Raw genomic sequence first — 22,084 nt, 5'->3', positions numbered from 1 at the left:
GGCACAAACGTATACTACAAAAAGATGCATTTAACAGAATGTTACAAAAGCATGTTTTTTTTTTTTTTTTTTTTTTGTGGAAGTCAGTTTTAGGGTCAGTCACATATCATCATTTATTTTAAATGAGTAAATTCACAACAAGGATCTCATGAAATAGAGGAAAAAATAGTTGCATAATAGTTTTTGCATTCATTTTGAACATTATATCTGTTGTTTTATTATTTCGAATGTAACGAAATTCTTGTAAAGAAATGTTTTGCTTGAAAAGTGCGCTGTCTCTCTTTAAAATACATGGAACTTTGTGTGATCCTATTTCTAATGCAATGCCATACATACATTGTGCGTGAATTAGGCGTCCAAGTACTTTCCTGGGCTATTGTAGGTCTATCAATGTAGCAAAATATAAACGTGTATGTGCAGCCTGTGACGTATGAAGGGATCTGCGTTGCTCCTGTTGCGCGCTGATCAGTCAAACCCATCACATCGCGCGCGCATGGAGAGAGCAGCACCTCTCCACCAGAGCACAGCTGGATAATTCTTCCTTTTTCGAGAGGAAAACACGAAAAATATATTTGCATATTTCTTGCATGCTTTGCATGAAAACATACATCTAAGTTTAAATGGTTGGCTAATTGCAGATGTTTTAAACACAATCAAAAATCAAGTTTTTTATCCAAAGGATAATGTGCGCAAAGATAACGCCTCACTAGGGCACTCGTTTAAGACCGGGGATGAAGGTAAAGTGTTGGCTCTTGAAGTTGGATTTCAGACAACGAGACATCGGATCTAATCAATATTGATTTAGGTGTCCATTGCTGAAACCGAGGAGATTTTGATCAATCACTGGAAGCGCTCCTGGCCAAAGGACGATGCACTGCGCTTGAGGTAGGGTTGTGCAAACTGCAAATCAACTTAAACCATTTGAATAGCTTAAAAGTGCTGTAAGTTAATAATAATAAATATTCCACAGTCCAAATAAACAATGTTCTTCATTGGTATCTAAATTACTTAATGTGATTGAATCAACCTAGCTGGGCTACACCTACAAAAGTACTTTTAATGGGTCAGGTTTTATAGTAAAAAAGTAAAACAATACAGTAAAAATGTAAATAACTTTACAGAACAACCTGTATATTTTACAGTTTAAAACTGTAGCTGTTTTTACAGTATATTTTATGGTGCAGTACCATTGTTTATATTATTAAATGATAAACTTAATACATTAACCTTCTGAAATTGTATAAATCTGCATTTCACTACTGCAGTAATTACAGAAGAGCACATGATGACATGAAATTCATCAATAGAGGCTCTTCCTGGAGCAATGACCAATAAACATAGAGACAGTGCTCAGTGTGACACACACAAACAATAAACACCAACAGGGTAACATTGTGAAATTAAAATAATGCAGTAAACATTAACTAAACTACGTCAAATATAACACAGAACACCCCAATGTACATGACTGATATTAAAAATAAGAAACATAACTATTCCCATAAAATATAATGCAGTGTAATGGGTCACGCAGGGAATTCTGGGAATGCCCGATTACTGTTTTTTACCATAACTTTAACAATAATTTACTGTAAAAAGTACATGTACTCTTGTCAAACATAATGTAACTTTTTACCATTAATTATATGGGGAAATCATATTTTTTTACATCTAAAACTACAGTATTGTCTTTTTAAATATATTTAAAAATGTTAACGTATATTTTACTCGCTCACCAATTTAAGTTTTATTTTACTGTAACATTTTTACAGTCTTTTAACATTAAAATTACAGACATTTTTACAGTGTATACATTGCTCTTTCTATAATTTATTTATTTGTATTTTATTTGTATTTTTTTACATTTTATTGCAAATAACTGGTTTTAGTAACAAATGAGTACTTTTAGTCTAAAAGTGTCAATTCTGCTCACTTTATAGCCTACAAAGGGAGAGCAAAGGGTTATTAAATAAACTGTCCCTACTACCCTATATGTTACAGCTGACGGTCATTTGAGCAATGGAAATAAACAATGGAAAATTGAATTGAATGTGTCGCAACATCAACACGGTCTTTTGTCACGGTCACGCACTCCCTAAACGAGAGCTCGTGGCACCGGAGTGAAGTTAAATATTCACTGGTACAGTGAAAACGCAGTCGGTTCATATAAATAGTGTCCACTGGACTGTTTGCACTCATAACAGTGGCATCGTTACCCTTTGTTTCTAGTTATGGTTCAGCGCATTTCTGAGGCTGTGCTTGTATTTGTGCAACACACTTTGTCGCTCTGTTTTCTTTGCACGCCTCATATCCAGTGAGAGTGCCACTTATGTCAATGTCATTCAAGACCATGCGCAGTTTGCATGCAGAGTTTCACGTGACAGAATTTAAACAACTAAAATAATCTTTTACAACATTGAACTGTTCATATGCTTTATGCAATATGAATAGTAATGTTTTTTTTTTGACAAAATAATAATAATGCAAAAAAATAATAATATTGGGAAACCAACAGCATGTGAATTTTACAATACAGGGTGCTAAAATAAAGGCTTCAAATGGAGTACTGCAAAATGCAACTTTTTTAAACAATGAAAACAGTGTTTTGCCATTGTGAACAGTTTAAATGCATCAGTGTGAATATGAATATGAATATGAATGTTTTTGAAATAATCAAGTACAAAATTACACTATATGGCCAAAAGTTTGTGGACACCATATGTGCTTGATGAACATTTGATTTCAAAACCTTAGGCATCAATTTCCCCCTTTGCTGTAATAACAGCTTCCACTCTTTTGAGAAGGCTTCCACTATACTGTATGTAGTAACATGGCTGCAGGGATTTGCTCTCATTCAGACACAAGGCTATCATTGATGCTGGTCGATGGGGCCTGACTTACAGTTGCTGTTCCAGTTCACCCCAAAAGTGATCAGTGGGGGTTCAGGTCTGGGCTTTGTGCAGGCCAGTCAATTTCTTCCATGCCAGACACAGTAAACCATTTCTTTATGGACCTCACTTTGTTCACAGGGGCATTGTCATGCTGGAACAGAAAAGGGCTATCCCCAAACAGTTGCCACATATTTGGAAGCACACAAAGCCCAAGCCATTACATAAAGAAACATTAAGATTTTTCTTTACTGGATTTAATGGAGTAACCAAATTCATTAATTAGAAGGGGGTGTCCACAATCTTTTGGCCATATAGTGTAAATGCCTTTTAAATTACAGCTCATTTGGAAATTAATAGGTTGCTTATTCAAAGGTAATCCACTCCTAGAATATAGGCAACTTAAAACTGACTACACCAGCTACTTTGGCCATGGTGAAAATGCTTTAAAGAAATGTTCCAAAAGTTAAGCTCAGTTAACAGTATTTGTGCAATAATACAGTTTCAAAAGGATAGCCACAAGAAGTAAACATTATACATGTTAACGTGATTTTAGTTCGATAAAATCATGTTAAAATCATGTTAACATGTATATGTCTTGAGACTATACACTTGAAACGGTGGGTATTTTAATGTTTTTGGACTGGCCCCATTCACTTCCATTGTAAATTACACTTATGAACAAGGGACAAGTCAAAATTATTATTGTTGTTTTTTTCATAATTAACATTATGCCACAAATGCTGTCAATTGAACTTAATTTTTATTTTTTTTAACCTGGAATATTTATTTAAAGAATCCAACATGCAACATCAAGAACTTTATTAAAGAACTGATTAAGTGGAAAAATGGTTCTTGATAAGAATTGAGTTCTTTTTTTGAACCCGAGGAGCTGTAATGAGGAGCGTTTCTTGTTAAGACTGTAAAGGGACCTATAAAGGGAAAGTACACCCCAAAATGAACTATCATTGTTTACTCACCCCTGTGTTGTTATAACCACATATGACTTTCTTTTTCTTAACACAAAGGGAGAAACTGTGAAAAATGTTGTGCTCAGTGATCAGTTTATGGTGACCACCTCTTCAAGTTTAAAAAAGATGCAAAAGTATAATTCAGAAGTCTAATAAATTATTCCATTTGGCTCATGTCTTGTTCTGAAGGCATATGATAAGGTTTAGTGAGAAACAAACTGCAATCTAATATCTTATTTAGTGAAAAATATGCTGACCATTGTTGTCCTGTGCATATTCAAGAGAGTGCACGAGATGGGGGGAGATGGGGCGTTCAAGCAAGAAAGCGATTTGTTTCGCAACAACAGAAAACTCAGAAGACTTCTGAATTATACTTTTGCATTTAATGTATGACATCACAGAGCACAACATTTTTCACAATTTCTCCCTTTGTGTTAAGAAAAAGTCATATGGGGTTATAACAACACAGGGGTGAGTAAACAACTAAACAACTCCCTTTAAGTCTGCATCCTATGCTTTGGAGATATTAGCTATTCTGTATTCTCCCTTGGCTGGGTACTTTCAAGCCTAATGTATTTAGTTCATGCAGTACTATCAGAATTGTTCTGTTCAGTTTGTCATGCCAATAATGTTTTTAAATACCTGCTTTTTTTGTGCATAATATGCAAGGTTCAGTTCACATTTAAAATGCAATGAAACTGCCGGTGATTATTTTGCACTGCTGAGAAAACCCTTTTGCATTCTTATTCTGTTGTTTCTAGCCTCTTTGTGACTCAGAAGTCAGACATTCCTTGTCGAAGCTGTGCCCGTGTCCAAAGATGGCAACCCAGGTGGCCATGTGGAACAGGTCATCCTCAGACTACTACAACCAATCCAATGAAACAAGCAATACATCACTTAGCTTTAATGAAATCTTGTCTGATGGAGACAGCACAAAAGTCATGGCTGTAATATACCTTGTCGTGTTTGTCCTCGGTTTGACAGGGAACTCTCTGGCCATTTTCGTGGTTCTGCGCTACACCAAAATGAAGACCGTCACAAACATGTACATTTTAAACTTGGCCATAGCCGATGAGTTGTACATTCTGGGACTGCCATTTCTCACCACCCATAATGTGCTCTCCTACTGGCCGTTTGGCAACTTCCTGTGTCGAATTGTGATGTGGGCAGACTCCATCAGTCAATTTACGAGCACATTCTGTCTGACAGTAATGAGCATTGATCGCTATATGGCTGTGGTACATCCGATCCGGAGTGCGAGGTTGCGGCGACCCAGAGTTGCCAAGGTGATAAATAGCATGGTATGGGCACTATCCTTTGTGCTGACACTGCCAGTCATCATTTACTCTGACGTCCAGCCAGATCTGAACACCTGCAACATGAGCTGGCCTGAACCACGTGATGTGTGGTCCACTGCCTTCATCCTCTACACTGCTATACTAGGTTTCTTCTGTCCCTTGCTGGTCATCTGCCTTTGTTACCTACTCATTGTGATCAAAGTGAAGTCCGCCGGGGCGCGGGCAGGACTCTCCAAGCGACGCAGGTCTGAGAAGAAGGTGACAAGAATGGTGGTGATCATCGTGGTGGTGTTTGTCCTGTGCTGGCTGCCATTCTTCATCCTCAACATCATCAACCTGATCGACACCCTTCCGGAGAACAGCCTTGTTACCGGCGTGTACTTTCTCTCAGTCATCTTGACCTACGTCAACAGCTGCGCCAATCCGCTCCTCTACGGCTTCCTGTCGGAAAACTTTAAGCAGAGCTTCCAGAAAGTGCTCTGCATCCACCGGGTCAACGGGATCAGCGCCGGTCACCCTGGTCGGCCGCGGCTCAGCAGGACCCAACAGAATAACGCCTTCCCTTCTCCAAGGAGCTTTGATGTCAACGACCATGTCCAGAGCTATCAGGTAAATAAAAGCATAGTGAATTTTTTGTAACTTGTTCGTGCAGCCTGATGTATATGTGGCTACAATTTTGCAAAATGATATTATGTGGTTACTTACACATACAGTATTGCAGCAGTTCTGAGGATGAAATGTCCAATATGTGGTGCTAAAATAAACAGAAATTTTGTTCCAAACAGATTTTTTAATCAACAAATCCGACCACCCTGTCCTAAACCTTAAACCTCAACCTAACTGATAGTGTCGTGCAAAGCCTATTTGACATGAAAAACGCAATTCCTGAAGCAACCACGTCACTATTCTGGTGCTTCTATGTCACTTTAGGCTTGCGTGTCGACTCGCGTGCTCTTCTGGACACATACCCCGGTCCTTTACATTGCAAGTGCAATGCTCTATCAGTTGAGTTAGTGCACAATATGATTACATTTGATCAAGCTTGTAAATGTAGTTGGTTATGTAACACTAAAATGTATTGCTTTACATGTCATGCACTATAGCAAATGTCTTTAGATGTCATAATAGATAGCATTATATGAGAAACAGGTAAAAAGTATGGTTTACAAATGAATAATCTGCCGTTTTACTTGTGATTTGTAAGAATGGGAATAAAAGTCATTGTTTTAGCGCCTCTAGTGTTCGTTTCACCAGGAAACTGCCACAATACATACAACAAGCAAAAAATTTAGGTATACCAATGTCATTCTATGAGACCAGGTTGTGTTTGTAATGACTGCCAAAGCCAGCATTCAATTGCTGCAATTATTCACCTAAATTGTTTCCGTAAGACTTTCATTTAATTAGTGATGGCATTATGACTAAAGAGGGAAGGATGCTCATTGATTACAGTCATAAACGTCAAGCTTATCAGAGCAAAGAAAAGAACATAAAAAGAACATCACTAAATCTTCCCAAATCAGCCAGGTTAGCTCACCTCAGTCATCTATAAATGCAAAAAACAACCTGGTTCTATCAACAAACCTTCAAAATTTCACTTTGGACCCTGCATCCCTACTGAAGGCATTAAGCACATTTTTAATTCCTGTATGCTTACACAAAGTAGGTTTTACCTGGTTGTAGTGTATGTAAATCCCCTTTAGGAGTAGATCTGAAACAAAGAAAATACTCAGATTACATCTGAAATTACTTAAAGAATAGAATTCATAGAATTGAGTTGCCATGTAAAAACTCAAGCTGGAGCCAAACACTTGATCTGTTTTTGCTACCTGAAATACTACACCTACCTTTTTATTTTCAGTCCATTGGTTTGGAGACCGGACACTGTGCAAAAATGGAAATCCACCGACCTGGACCACAAGTGAGCAGCCAGTCCATATAAGAGCTGCCCCAATCTACGGTACAATCTGCAGAATTAAATTGAGGGATGTATGTTTTTTATTTCTATTTATTTGTTCATTTTATTTTTTGTTTGAGCCTACATCATTGCTGTGGTAAGCTGTCCAATTGGACATTCCTCCATGCAAACAATTTTGCATATATGGCATTTAACAAATGTATTGCTGCCTTTACGTAGATCAAACATTCTCTGTACTTACAGATGGTGCAAATAGACATTTTCATATGGAGATCAATCTTCCATGAGAATGTTAGTAATATTACTGTATGTATTATTATGGTATATGGCCCATCATGTTCTTCGGCATGACTGAATGAAACCAGGAAACTGCTGAAGTTCATTCACAACCTTTGGACCCATTGAGACTGTAAAAAGAGGAAGTGCCTTTTGCTGTTACATAATACATTTTGATGGATTATTGACAATTGGGTGTGGTTCTGAAAGATTTCTGACTCTCAAAAACACTTGAGTGTCTTGATGGATTTCTGAACTTCCCCCCGAATCAGAGGGATATGCACAGAGACAATGCGCAGACTTGTGTTATTTGGCATTGGAAGAAATGCCAAATAACGTATTTTTTAAAGGCAGAATGTCTGTACACATAAATTTATTTAAAAGTATGTTGGTTATGTGGAAGGAAGCTCCCAGAACTTTGCTGGTTTGGGTCAGAAGTGACTTCACACCTAAAACATTCTCAGGAGCCGGCAGGAACTGCACAGGTAGCACATGTATTTATTGAGTTACGGTGGACAATTGTATACCTGCATTTTGCCAACTTGCTTTTGATATTGTTAGTTTCATTCCTATAACAAACCTGAGCTATAATATAACAGTCGGTTCCAAATCCAATCATGGGTATCTCTTAAAATATTTGTAATAACAACAATACTGATTGTAGCCCTATGATGTTATTTCATTATGATGTGCTGTATTTTGTAACTCTGCACACTTGTATATGGTACACAATGTTGTGAAGTGCTTTAAAGAGAAGTCCAAGCAAAGGGTGGGAGAGGCCTATTTTTGTAATCCTGCCAATCACAATGCTCACAGTTTTAATGGTACATAAACAGCTGCTTACCTTACAAGGAGTATAAATAAGTGTTCTTCCATTCTAGTTATGTCTCTTTTTTTTTTTTTTTTTTTTTTTTTTGAGCTATATAATTATTCTTTATTGACAGCTGGTCATTTCTATGTTTTTTACATCCTGTGATGCATTATGCAATTCACTCGTAAATATGTGAGTTTTGAACAGCTGCTATAGCACCCCAACTGTTTTAGTATTTTGGCTTGACAAAGCCAACATATTGTTATTCTACAGACATGTTATATTTTTTTTTCTTCAATATCCCTAAACCAAGACTAAAATAAAATCTGACTTGTGTTGCTATGACTTTTCTAACTGATCGGACTTGGAGATCTCACACATCGAGCGATCAAAAAAAAAAAAAAAAAAAAAAAAAAAAAATTCCAGAGACTTACATTGACGGAATGTTCAAACAGGCCAAGACTATTAAAACCCCAACTGTCAAAAAATACATAAATAAAATAAATAAATTGTAAAGGTGAACAAGGCCTTTAATCTTTAATCTACCCATCTGTAACCTGCAAACTTATTTTTAAAACCTTTTAAAATTAATTAAAAGTTTATTGTTTTAAACTTTCAGACATGGCATTTTGTCAAGTCTTGATAAACTTTACCTATCAAGTTTTATTTTACTACCCATGTTTGTGATTTGCTTCTATAGGGCCCACTAGTCAGCAGACTTTACCCAACTTCATTCGCTTTAGATTTACAGGGACAGTACACATTAACAGACATTACTGTAAATGTGGCAGTTTAGCCAGTTTGGCTAATATTCAACTATAGCCCCTAGGCAGGTAAAACTAAAAACAGAAGCACACAGAGATTAGAATACTTAAAACAAGGCATGTATCATACAAACAAAGTTACATGGACGACACAGTCAACAAGGGTCTGCATTTCGTACTACAACACCTCAACAGCCTAATGCCAAAGTCTTTCTAGCAAGTCAGTCCACTGTCAACCATCTTTGGAATGCTCTTGGAAGGCTATTTCAAGTCATGCTAGTGCAGCTCCTATCTACTTGAATGGGGAAAGACCAAAATCTCAAAAAAAGTTGGTCAAGATTACAATCAAAGAACATATTTCAGATCATCAATAAAATTTGACAATACTGGAATCATAAACTGTGCTTCTTTGCCTCATATTATGCTAAAAAAAAAAAACTTTTCCCGGCTTGTATAGCTAACGCGCATGCGCATTCTCGAGTTTATTGACAGGCGATGTCTGTATCTAAAAAGTAATTGGCTCTTTTACCTGTAAGGTGGGACTTTCTTTCTATATCCGTTGACCGTTGGACACTAGAGCTTCTTGGCTGGGCATTCTGATTTCTCTCATTCATTTTAATAGAAGTGGCCCGTCTCTGCTAAATAATTTTTACTTACGCAGGAGTGCTGCGGTTTGAAGACACTGTGTCAAGTTAAAAATCACTCCAGCTGTTCTTCAACCTAAATACCAGTGTTGTGTACTGTTCGTTGCGCTGCTTCTAGCACAGTAAACTTTGGAATGTTCATGTGCAGCCTTGTTTTCCTAGACAAGTTTTTGCGCATCGCCAGTGGCAGTGCTCGAAGTGAGCCGTGCACAGAGGTACTGCCTACCGGCAATGATGCGAAAATGCCCTAGCCTTTAGACGGCAGCTGTTTATGTAGACAGTAGACAGCAAGGTAGCTCACTAGGCTTCTTAACAGGCCCACTTGTACCATACCTGAAACGATTTTCCTGTGGATAACAGACTACCTAACTAACAGAAAGCACTACGCAGTGCTAAGACTGTGGGCTTTAGTAGGGCCTTCCAAACCAAAGCCTTGCTTAACATGATTAAGAAAGGCTCAAAAGGGAGTGTAGTTTCTTCAACAACTAAATAAACTGTGTGTGCTGCAAGGTGTTCTGGTCACTGCATCATCCAATCAGCAGAAAGATGTACTGTATACCGCTAGAAGGCAGCCAAACAGGATTCCTTTCATGTGCTTTCTGAAACACTACCCTCAAGTGATTCAAGACCATAAATACAAAAACAACCCTGTCAGAGGGTTCAACAAATTAACAACATTTCAACGACATTTAAATGCCCAGTGTTGCAAATTCTTGCATGTGATCAGTTTACAGTCTTTTTAAGAACACATTGTATTCTTTCATATTCTATCTCTCTACTTCTTAAAATGTTTTAGTATGCTAAATTAAACGATGAATATTTTAAGTACACTTTCCCTTTACGGTGTATTTCACCATCAGATTCTGACCATTAATGCCTCTGGTCAAATTCAGATACATTCTAATATTTGTTTGGAGTCCTGTCACATATTTCCAGATGGAACTACTAGCTTTGGTGAACTTGTCAATGTTAGGCATTTTTTACAGTCACAGCATTGACAAACCAGTTTGTACGGGTCAACAGTGTCATTCCACTCTCTGCATTTTCCACTATCTTTTTGTCAACATGGCCTCTTTCTCTCTCCCTCGATTTTGCCTTCTTTACCCCTATGTTCAGGTTGTTTACTGACAACCTCTCTCTCTGGGTGCAGGAGGTTGCAGGTGTCTTGTTAAAAACATCACCTGGCTTTTTCAGCAAGTCCAAGCCAAGTGTATACAAAATTTTAATGTCAAATTAGAGGGCAATACGCAACATGCACTGAAATCTATTGGTGCAAAATGTTAATGCTGCCATCATGTGCAAACATAATCATCCTACTTCCTACTTCTGAAGTGGTAAATATGAGTATGTCGCATTCAAGTGCTTTGCTGTCGGAAAGAACTGGAAACATGGACGGTGGCAGATTTGTTCTTGCACATTTCTTGGGGAACTCTTATTTTGGCACTGTAAAATATGTTCCTCAGCTTGTTGACGGTAATGTAATTTTGGTCAAATGCATTTCTCAGTGTAAAAATGCACAAAATGAAAAAAAGGTTGCTGATATATATAAATGTATATGAACGAAATGGCTAGCGGCTAGAGCACAATTAGCTGTATTTAGAAAAATTAATAAATCCTTTCATGCACTACAGAGACCATACTCTCCTCCACAATGTTGAAAGTTTATATCTCCTCCCAACACAAGTTTTCCAGTCATAATTACTACTTAAGGGCAATGTTCTCTCTAAGCTGAGCGTGTGCGCGGCTGCGATCTTTTGATATTTCTGCCGCGTAGACATAAAACTCCTGCGCATTGCGTGAAGAATCAAAGGTGAGCGTGAAAACCTGGGGTGTTTCTCAATGCTAAGAATGCATTCTTGTTATTGCATTCTTGTGAAAATCAGTCTTGCCTAACTACACTGAAAGAGCGAACTCATACATAAAACACATCTATGAGAGTTTTGAGATGTGCTGTGATATGTAGATTCAGGGTGATGACATCAAACAAGTCCACAAGAACGCAAGAGCATAAAGAACGGACATTGAGAAACAGCCCTAGAGATTTCATCTATTAAAGCTAAATGCATGCTCAGTGTTTCAACTGTCCATATGAAAGTTCATTTTTTTTTCCAGTATGGAGCTGAAGCTTTGAGTGAAATCTTGTGTGAAAACAAGGTGGAGCACTACTGGTGAAAGCTTGCATAAGAGTTTGCAGGGTAAATGCACTAATGCAGCCTAATAGATCTGCTGCTGTCTCTATTGTTAATATTAATCAAACAACGGGGGCCTGGGTAGCTCAGCAAGTAAAGACGCTGTCTACCACCCCTGGAGTCACGAGTTCGAATCCAGGGCGTGCTGAGTGACTCCAGCCAGGTCTCCTAAGCAACCAAATTGGCCCGGTTGCTAGGGAGGGTAGAGTCACATGGGGTAACCTTCTCATGGCCGCTATAATGTGGTTCTCGCTCTCGGTGGGGCACGTGGTGAGTTGTGCGTGACTGCATTCTACCGAATGCAGTCCCACAGTAAAAATAAATATTAAAAGAAAAATTAAGATTTCATATATTGGATATTTCATAAGAATATGTTATTAAGATCCATAACACTCTTTTCCAATTATCTGTTGTCCAATGTCTGTGTTTCTTTGCCCACTCGAACCATTTATTTTATTTTTTCTGTCTCAAAAGTGGCTTTTTCTTTGCAATTCTTCCCATAAGGCCTGCACCCCTGAGTCTTCTCTTTACTGTTGTACATGAAACTGGTGTTGAGCGGGTAGAATTCAATGAAGCTGTCAGCTGAGGACATGTGAGGCGTCTATTTCTCAAACTAGAGACTCTCATGTACTTATCCTCTTGTTTAGTTGTACATCTGGTCTTCCACATCTCTTTCTGTCCTTGTTAGAGCCAGTTGTCCTTTGTCTTTGAAGACTGTAGTGTACACCTTTGTATGAAATTTTCAGTTTTTTGGCAATTTCAAGCAATTTCAAGCATTGTATAGCCTTCATTCCTCAAAACAATGATTGACTGACGAGTTTCTAGAGAAAGCTGTTTCTTTTTTTTAATATTTTTGACCTAATATTGACCTTAAGACATGCCAGTCTATTGCATAGAGTGGCAACTCATAAACAAACACAAACACAATGTTAAGATTCATTTAACGATCCAAATATCTTTCAACTGTTTGATATAATGGCAAGTGATTTTCTAGTACCAAATGTGCAATTTAGCATGATTACTCAAGGATAAGGTGTTGGAGTGATGGCTGCTGGATATGGGGCCTGTCTAGATTTGATCAAAAATGACTTTTTTCAAATAGTGATGGTGCTGTTTTTTTACATCGGTAATGTCCTGACTATACTTTGTGATCAGTTGAATGCCACTTTGGTGAATTAAAGTACCAATTTCCTTCCGAAACAGCAAAATCTGTACATTATTCCAAACTTTTGGCCACCAGTGTATGTAGAATTGTTCAAAGCTACATTTGCCAGCCATGTGCTTGCTAGCATTTTTGAATTATGCTAACAATTAATTAAAATTGTCACTACCGAAACGTGACTAACTGTTATGTTCAACCATTAATTTTAAGGAAATAAACATAATTAATGGATATGACCACCAAAAGTCAGTATGACAGTCTGAAATGTGTTTCCATGTTCTCTGAACACTAACCTAAATATAAAGACACATGTCATTCTTGAGCTCAAACAGTAGAGCATCACGCTAGCTAGCTCAGTTCCGAGGGAAAGCTTGAACTGATGAAATGTATACTTTGAATGCAGTGTAAGTCACTTTGGATAAAAGCATCTGCCAAATTCATTTAAAAAAAAAAAATTAAAGAAGAAGAAAAAAAACACAAAAGACAGTCTGCAATTTGAATCTAATTATATAACTTTGTACACTTTTGACTAGTTCTGTTTATTCCACTGTTTTTATAATTATGGTTATTTACTTCCATGTGCCTGTAGAGTTATGCAAGGAGAAAGACACATAAAACCAAAATGAAAAGAAATAAATTGGAGCAGAGAGGTTGAGAGAATACAGACAAAGACTGAGAAATGACCCAGTGAAGTATCAAGAACATTTATGAAAGGAAAGAGAAAGAGAAACGTAAATGGAATAAAAAAACGTAGGGAAGAAGGAAAGTTGAAATGTATCAGCGGACTATCTGACAGGGAGCAAAGGTCAGAAAAGCATGGAGGAAAAGACACAGGGAGTTAGTGAAAAAACAGAAAGAGATGGAGACATTTTGCAAGACTGCCACACCACCTAGCAGTTCTAGCGATGTTGATCAAACACCAGAGCATAGGGCTTCAGGACAAAAAAGGATGAAAAGTGCACAAATGGGCAACTACAGAAAACTACAGAGGCTTGAGCAAAAGAGTACCAAAATGAAGAGGGAAACAAATTATAGGAAGAGATGTCAGAGGTTAAAGTTGAAGTTGTCAGACCTATCAAAAGGTTTCCCAAAAACAAAGACTCGGATGGAAGTACGGAAGCACAGATTCCCTGCTCATATCAAAAAGACCCTTCTTTCACACACTTATTCATCATTTGTAGGAAAAGTACAAGTCTGCCAGCTATAAAGAGAAACGTATTCAGAAGAGTTCTCAAAGTCAGGAAAGTTCTGTTTCTCTGGTCAGGAAAGCAGTTGGTATAACCCACAAAGAGTTCAACAAGACTGCAGACAACTCACATCCTGGGTTCACCTATCGGAGAACTGGTTATCAAAAGACCATGGACATAGTCAAAGCATTCTTAAGTCAAGATGACAATAGTCATGCATCAGCAGGGAAGAACGAAACAATTACAAGAGGTTCCTCTCTGACACGATGCTGAATTTGCATTAAAAATGTATGCTTGAGATGCCTCATCTGAAGTTGTCCTATTCGCTTTTCGCTTTTTGGATTGTTGCCCCAAATATCAGAAATAGGAGACATCTGTCTGCAAAGTCCATGACAATGCCCAAATGAAAGCAGACAGGCTCAAACAGCTTGGCATTATTAACACACAGAGCTTAAGCAAAGAAGCCAAGGAGCTGTGCTGTGACACACAGGCTAAAGCTTGCATGTTTAGGGAATGTCTCTCATGTAAGAACAAGTCACTCTTACACACCAGAAGTACAACAGGAACAGGAGTCACATGGTGGGTCCAGTGGCTCACGAAAAAAGAAGACTATGACAAAGAAAAGGACGGAGAAAGAGAGAGGATCACTGTGACAAAAACTGTTAAACAGAGATTTGAGGGCAGCCCAGAGCACCTTTTGGAAGATTTTGAAAAATAAATTATCTTTAATAATTAATTACTACATCTTATTTATCATAAAATATTTGTGTTTGTAATATTTTCAACATAAACATTTCACGAGATGTGAAGGTCACTACCTAAACAGTGCAGTCACTACTGAAACACCTGGTGTTTAGTCAGAAATTAATTAAAACCGAGTTATTAACTAATTTTATGATTAGGATTGATTAAATATATGTTCAATTTAATCAGTCATAAAGTCTGAAATCACTATGATCAAATGTATGTATTTTACAGAGAAAATTAGCATTTAGATTGATGAATCTTAAAAATTGAACTTTGAAATTTGTTAAAATCATCATTTTAATAGATTTGGCTGTGAAAAATTTCTAGAAACATTTATAAAAAACATCTTTAGAGAAGGTGCTGAAAACGAACTCTTAACAGATAAATATCATCCTTTGTAATATAGTGTATTTCTATGTTTTGGTAGTGACAAATTTTGGGAGAGGAAAAACATTTCAGAACAGTCTGAAAAACAATATGAAAACTGACTGCTCTTTTACTTGATATGTGTACCTAAGATGTGGTACAATATATAGACAAAGTTTACATAAAGCCAGCATTAGTTCAGTTTGTTTGCATGGAGTTCTTAAATGTTCTTAAATGTAAAAAATGTTGGGTTGTATACTCTTCATTTTTGCTCTATTGCTGCCAACAGCTGTGGTCAATTTGTATATAATGCCATTTTTATGGACACTAACTGACCCTTAAGAAACACTGAAGGTCACACAAGGCAATCAAGACAATGTACTTAATACACTGCCATGTAAACTAGCAGCGGGCGATATAAACAACAACAGGAACAATTTGCAATAAGGTTATTTTTGTTAACATTAGTAAATGCCTTAGGTATCATGCAACAATGAACAATATTGTTTACAGCATTTATTAATCTTAGTTAATGTTTGCTTATGAAAATACAACTGTTCATTGCTAGTATACTGTATATGTTAGCACAATGCATAAACCAATGTTAATAAATACTAATACATTTTTTAACATTAAAAGTTGTAGATGTTGCATATGTTCACTAATGAATAATTCAGACAAATTTGTGATCCGGTTCAACAGATTAATTGACAAAAAAGTAATAAAAAAAACTGTTCACAAACCAGACATCTACACTGGCGGCCAAAAGTTTGGAATAATGTACAGATTTTGCTGTTTCAGAAGGAAATTGGTACTTTAATTCACCAAAGTGGCATTCAGCTGATCACAAAGTATAGTCAGAACATTACTGATGTAAAAAACAGCACCATCACTATTTGAAAAAAGTCATTTTTGATCAAATCTAGACAGCAGCCATCACTCCAACACCTTATCCTTGAGTAATCATGCTATACTGATCATTTGGTACTAGAAAATTACTTACCATTATATCAAACACAGTTGAAAGCTATTTGGTTCGTTAAATGAACTAAGGATTGATGGTCTCAGACGCAGAGGCAGCTGAGATTGGCATGTCTTAAGGTCAAAATTAGGACAAAAATGGCAAAAAAGAAACAGCTTTCTCTAGAAACTCATCAGTCAATGATTGTTTTGAGGAATGAAGGCTATACAATGCTTGAAATTGCCAAAAAACTGAAGATTTCATACAAAGGTGAACACTACAGTCTTCAAAGACAAAGGACAACTGGCTCTAACAAGGACAGAAAGAGATGTGGAAGACCAGATGAACAACTAAACAAGAGGATAAGTACATCAGAGTCTTTAGTTTGAGAAATAGACGCCTCACATGTCCTCAGCTGACAGCTTCATTGAATTCTACCCGCTCAACACCAGTTTCATGTACAACAGTAAAGAGTAGACTCAGGAGTGCAGGTCTTATGGGAAGAATTGCAAAGAAATAGCCACTTTTGAAACAGAAAAACAAAAGGAAAAGGTTAGAGTGGGCAAAGAAACACAGACATTGGACAACAGATAATTGGAAAAGAGTGTTATGGATCTTAACCTCATTGAGCTTTTGTGGGATCAGCTAGACTGTAAGGTGCGTGAGAAGTGCCCGACAAGACAGTCACATCTATGGCAAGTGCTACAGGAAGTGTGGGGTGAAATGTCACCTGAGTATCTGGACAAACTGACAGCTAGAATGTCAAGGATCTGCAAAGCTGTCATTGCTGCACATGGAGGATTTTTTGATGAGAACTCTTTGAAGTAGTTTATTACATTTTTTTTTTCAAATTGTAATAGTAATTTATCATGTTATTAATTTCCTGACTATACATTGTGATCAGTTGAATGCCACTATGGTGAATAAAAGTATCAATTTCTTTCCATAAGAGCAAAATCTGTACATTATTCCAAACTTTTGGCTGCCAGTGTATATGGCTTAAAAGCAAGTGTTACTTTACACAAGAGCAATTTCTAGTCGCTGAGCTATTTTTGAGCAGAGCATAACCAAAAAATAACAAATAAAAATATAAAAATAAAAATATAAAAATGTATATTCACAACTTTTCATGAGTTTTAAATTGTATTAATTTCAGGCCTGGAAAACACCATTTTAAAATCCCCTGTTAATTAAAATGCAACTGGATGGTGATACAGAATCATTGGCTTTATAGTGGTTTGCACCACTTGTCGTGATTGATTTTAAGGGCAAACTGTTATAATAATAAAGAGAGTGGAAATGGTATTCTAGAGCTTGAAGGTGTTCAAGACGTTAGCGTTTGTGAATTTGCACTCTCTTTAGAGTGGACGAGGGAACACCCTGCTAGAGAAGATTGCTTTGTCACCCGAACCCTCTCCCACAGGAAGGCAGTTATGGGAGAGTGGAAATAGCATTTTCCAGTCCTCCTTATTTAAATTGGCCAGTTTAGCGAGGTGTTAGTCCCCATTGATAAGGGTTTATGAGAAAATGTAATTTCAATACCATTCAACAAGACATTTACGTGCACTTGATTTCATTTGAATGGAGATGGGATTGTAGGTTATTTTGGGAAGCTGTTAGCAAATTGCATTTGTCTGAATGGACTGAATCGTAAAAACAAGGAGATATCTTAGCCCTGTGGCTCACAACTGGCCTTTTACCAAATCACATTTGGCATCCATTGTCATGTTGCCAGATTCATGCTGAACTTTACAAAAATCAATCTTACGTAAAGGTCTTATCCAAATTATGTGAATGGAATTATGTGATATTTATAACCCAAAGTGCAGAAGATGGTACATATGTCTTACATTTTCCATCTCAGTATTTTGAATAATTTACAAATCATGGATCAAACACAGAGATCTCTTTAAAAAAAAAGAAAAGAAAATGTAGCTTCAGTTATCGAGGTAAATAATCAAAATGGTTTGAGGGCCGTATTACTGCAAATCATTCTGAGAAAGCCGAGCAAAGTTGAAACCCATTAATAGCAGAGTGGCAAATACAAGGAGGGCTTACATGAATAAGCAGCATTACAGACATCAAGTGTTATGGCACTTCCTGGAAACAATGTTTCTTCAAAGCAGATAGTCCATTACAGATTGTCCTTCACCACTAAGCCCAGTGCGGCAAGGTCTATATGCAAAAGATTAAATTATTATGATAATTACTGTCATAATTTTGTGGTTGCAGGGGTTTAAAAAAAGAGCCTTATAGGACAAGCAAAAAAGAACACAAATGAAGAGGTCAAAAAAAGGTTGAAAGGTTTCAAACTGATAGACAACGTGCAGTTTATACTGGACTAAAGGATGTTAAGTGAGGGAAAAAAGGAAAAAGAGAGAGAAATCCACATTTGATCCTTTCGGCTTCCTCCTAAACAATAAATAAAATACAATATCCCACTGTTTTTTCCCAAAATAAGATGTATTGTAAGTGTAAGTGTGTTTCTATTAAACTGCACATCATAATGAGTTTTTCTATTATTTACATTGTAATGGAGCATGTATAAATGCAAGCAGAAAAATGTGTTGTGTGTAAACATAACTATCTATCTTACCTAGGACTTCAGTAAGTACTGTCTATTTGATGTTGTTCTTTTTGCTTATAAGAAAAGTGTTGCATTATTTGTGTTTAAATCATGAAAATAAAGAGACAAACACCTTTTATTCATCTTAAAATATGTATACTGTACTTATAACATTTGGTGGTTTTGCTTCCTGCCTATATACCCAGTATCTGTTACTTTTATTTTATAATGTAATTTTATTTAATTTAATTTTATTGTATTTTATTTTATATAGAGATCTCACTTTAAATCCAGGATGTCACGTAAGCATTGTAACCTTTATTTCTACGATATTTATACATAGAAATACACATTAGAATTTTCAAAAAGAATTTTAAGACTTCAATTTCATTAAACATTTTTTATCAAATTCAATTAAGTCATATTTAACAAAATATAATAAACAACTACGTATTTTAAGTTAATTTAGTTAAAAATGACACAATTCAGTTTGATGGAATTGTTATAATTTTGACCTGGTAAGTCTTAAAAATATATTAAAATATTGTTTTGAGTGTATGAAGATTCTATTCAATTTAGCTGAACTAAATGAACATTATATGTATAATTATTTATGATTGTTGATTATATTCTTATGATATGCTTAACTGATATCAACAATTTATCTGGTTAAACTTGAATAATGACACGTGTTATATAATGCTGTTTAACAAGAAGGTGTGTTTAGTATGATAACATTTGAAAATGTAAAATCTATTTATTCATACAGTTGTAAAATATTTTAATAGGCAATTTTGCGACAATGACGTCTAGTGGTCGACAGTGAAACTATCAGGTGTGGATGCCTGAGTTTACAGACTTCACTGACGTACATTAAGACAGTGGTTCTCAACCAGGGGGCCGGGACCCATTAGGGGGCCTCAGCACACTTCCAAGGGGGCCTCAAGTTGACTTAAAATTAATTTAAAATAATAATTATTAAAATAATTCAACTTAATTAAAATGCTGAAAAAAGATGTGTGCCTACAAGTTATAACCAGACTCTTTCTGAAACTTCTAGAATAAAAAAATTTCCATGAATAATTATTTTAATCAGACACGTCTAGTTTCGGGCGAGACCAAGGCCAAAAATCAAGGCCTTCAAATATCGTCTTGGACAGTTGGGGGCCTTGGAGTCAAAAAGGTTGAGAACCACTGCATTAAGACAAATTAAACAACAACCACAGCCCCCGTCACACCAGAAGCATCCGTTCAGTTCCTCTGGACTTTTATGGAAGACTCTACATTTCCAAAGACTCTAGCACGATATTTATAAAGTAATAAATTAAAGACGGTTCTCTCCGTCTTATACCAACAGTAAAAGTCCAATATTCATCTTTTTGAATTAATGTTATTCAGCTTAAGCAGGACATCAAATTACAGTACTTTTTAAAAAATCTTTTCAACGAATTTTGTGAATATTAAAATACCACTTCAGCTATACGGTGAATATAATGTGATACAATATTTGAGATTTAAATTTTAAGCAAAATTTATTGAAAAAGTAACGGATGGGAATTATTAACTGGGCATATTAGCATTTTGCCATTCATGTTCAATCCAAGATGGGTTGTTTCAGTGTTATGTTGGCAAATGACAGGTTATTTAAAATTAGTAAAGACATAAATCAAATAAATTGAAACTAATGAGAAAGATTGGTGAAGGATTTTTACTGATAAAGGAGACTTGAGATGAACCTGTGGTCATAGTCATGCCTGCTAGTTCCTCAATTCACCACATGAGGTCACTGATAGTCCAAAATTGATAATTTGCTTCAATGGCATTCTTCTTAATAGTCCATGAACAGAGGAAATACACAAAAAGTGGATTCAGTAGAAAGTTAAGTTTGAGCTCTACTGATGCTACAGACAGATGCTATCTGTTGTTGAGGAGTCTGGTAGTTTGTGTAAAGAAACTGGCATAGAAGCTCCTTCGCATTATTTCAGAGGGTGTGTGAACAAACCTGGGAGGGATTCATTACTGATTTGGCAGCCAGGCAAAGTAGAAAAGGAGATACAGCAGTCCAACACGGAAGTTGTCCTAAGTCTGGGCAGAATGAAGTGAGGGGAAACCCTTAAATAACAGTAACCCAATATCAAGCTGTCAAAACACGAGTGAACGCAGGTTAAGGTTTGAACAATACCAATGATCATTTCGCCAAAACTTTCTGTATCTCTCCCCTGTGCCAAATTCAACCCATTTCTTACTACATTTAGTCTGTGCATTGGAGTCTATTTACAGCTGTCAGCTTCTTAAAACGATGTCCATGCATCTCCAGCTTGGCAAAAGCTCCCAAACAAGGGTGTAGATGGGGGCCCCCTGGAAACTATGCCCTCCCAAATAAAAAATAAAAAAGCTCTTCAAACAATGGTTGCAAAAAAACAAAACAAATAAAAGCACATTGTACACATTTTATATCACCAACAAGATCCATCTTGGATTCCAGACTGCTTAAGGAAGTTTCCTTCAAAAAGAAGAAACATTACAACACTTTCAATGGAAAATGGCTACCTGCTAGGTGGATCATGTCACCATAGTGTTGGACCTTTTAGTCATAAATATTTGAGATTGACCATGGTCCACTGAAGAATAGAAACAATTGCTACAGAGTTACTAATCACTACAAAGCACCCATGGGTCAGTCTTAGTAATTCTACATCAACCAACTTGTGAATGCAAAGATATTCAAATAACTCTACATGCAGCACAAAACTAGTGTTACGACAAGGCTCAAGAAACCAAACTAAAACAGAATAGCAAGCATACCCTCTAATGTTCCATCAAATATATCTGTTAATTTCATCTCAATAACCATAAGTGTTTCTCTTAGCTAATAAAATGTAAAATGTAGCTAATTTTATGCCACTATTTTACTGTCACCCCCTCAAGGCAACAGTCTTGCCCTCAAAACCAAGATGGACCTAAAGCACCAGCTGTAGCAGTATTGAGGTATGACCATAAAACATGATAATGGAGGTAAAAATTGTGTAAGGAGACTCCAGCAGGGTCCAGAGTTAACACTTGCCAACTGCATAATGCGAGTAAAAACGAGTTGCTTGCCAGTTGGTTGGTACTTTTGTTAGGAATTTCAATATAATGCATGGAACTGTAAGAATAATAGTCTGTACCCTCGCTGATGAAACAGACGTGCTAGTGCGCCATTCAAATTATAGCCACAGACAAACCGTCTGCTAAAGAAAACAAATGCGACTCACGAATCTTCTAGGAACATTTTCCTCTAAGGAAAATACACTTTCAAAAGTTTTTCTAGGATGTCTAAAGTTTTAGACACAATGG

General features: G+C 36.6%; 1 protein-coding gene across 2 annotated transcripts; it reads left to right on the top strand.

Moving 5' to 3' along the window:
- Window positions 1–500: 500 nt before the first annotated feature.
- On the top strand, window positions 501–8,496 carry LOC127450883 (somatostatin receptor type 5-like). 2 transcript variants are annotated; one of them, XM_051715327.1, is made up of 4 exons: window positions 501–885; window positions 4,621–4,706; window positions 4,844–5,766; window positions 7,019–8,496. In XM_051715327.1, exons 3-4 carry the CDS (start codon window positions 4,885–4,887, stop codon window positions 7,097–7,099), a joined length of 963 nt encoding a protein of 320 aa, XP_051571287.1. In that variant the 5' UTR covers window positions 501–885; window positions 4,621–4,706; window positions 4,844–4,884; the 3' UTR covers window positions 7,100–8,496. The 2 variants fall into 2 exon arrangements, with proteins under 2 accessions (XP_051571287.1, XP_051571286.1); XM_051715326.1 differs by having other exon boundaries at window positions 4,621–5,766.
- Window positions 8,497–22,084: the final 13,588 nt, after the last annotated feature.

Source organism: Myxocyprinus asiaticus, chromosome 13 (genome assembly GCF_019703515.2).
Source record: "Myxocyprinus asiaticus isolate MX2 ecotype Aquarium Trade chromosome 13, UBuf_Myxa_2, whole genome shotgun sequence".
NCBI classification, from domain to species: Eukaryota; Metazoa; Chordata; class Actinopteri; order Cypriniformes; family Catostomidae; genus Myxocyprinus; species Myxocyprinus asiaticus.
Note: the sequence above shows the minus strand (reverse complement) of the source record. Positions and strands in the feature narration are given on the sequence as shown.

Excerpts from the sequence above, each read along its gene's own strand:
- LOC127450883 (XM_051715326.1), top strand. The coding sequence starts at position 4,678 with ATGGCAACCCAGGTGGCCATGTGGAACAGGTCATCCTCAGACTACTAC. Across the intron at positions 5,767-7,018 it reads ACCATGTCCAGAGCTATCAG|TCCATTGGTTTGGAGACCGG; the intron begins GTAAATAAAAGC and ends TTTTATTTTCAG.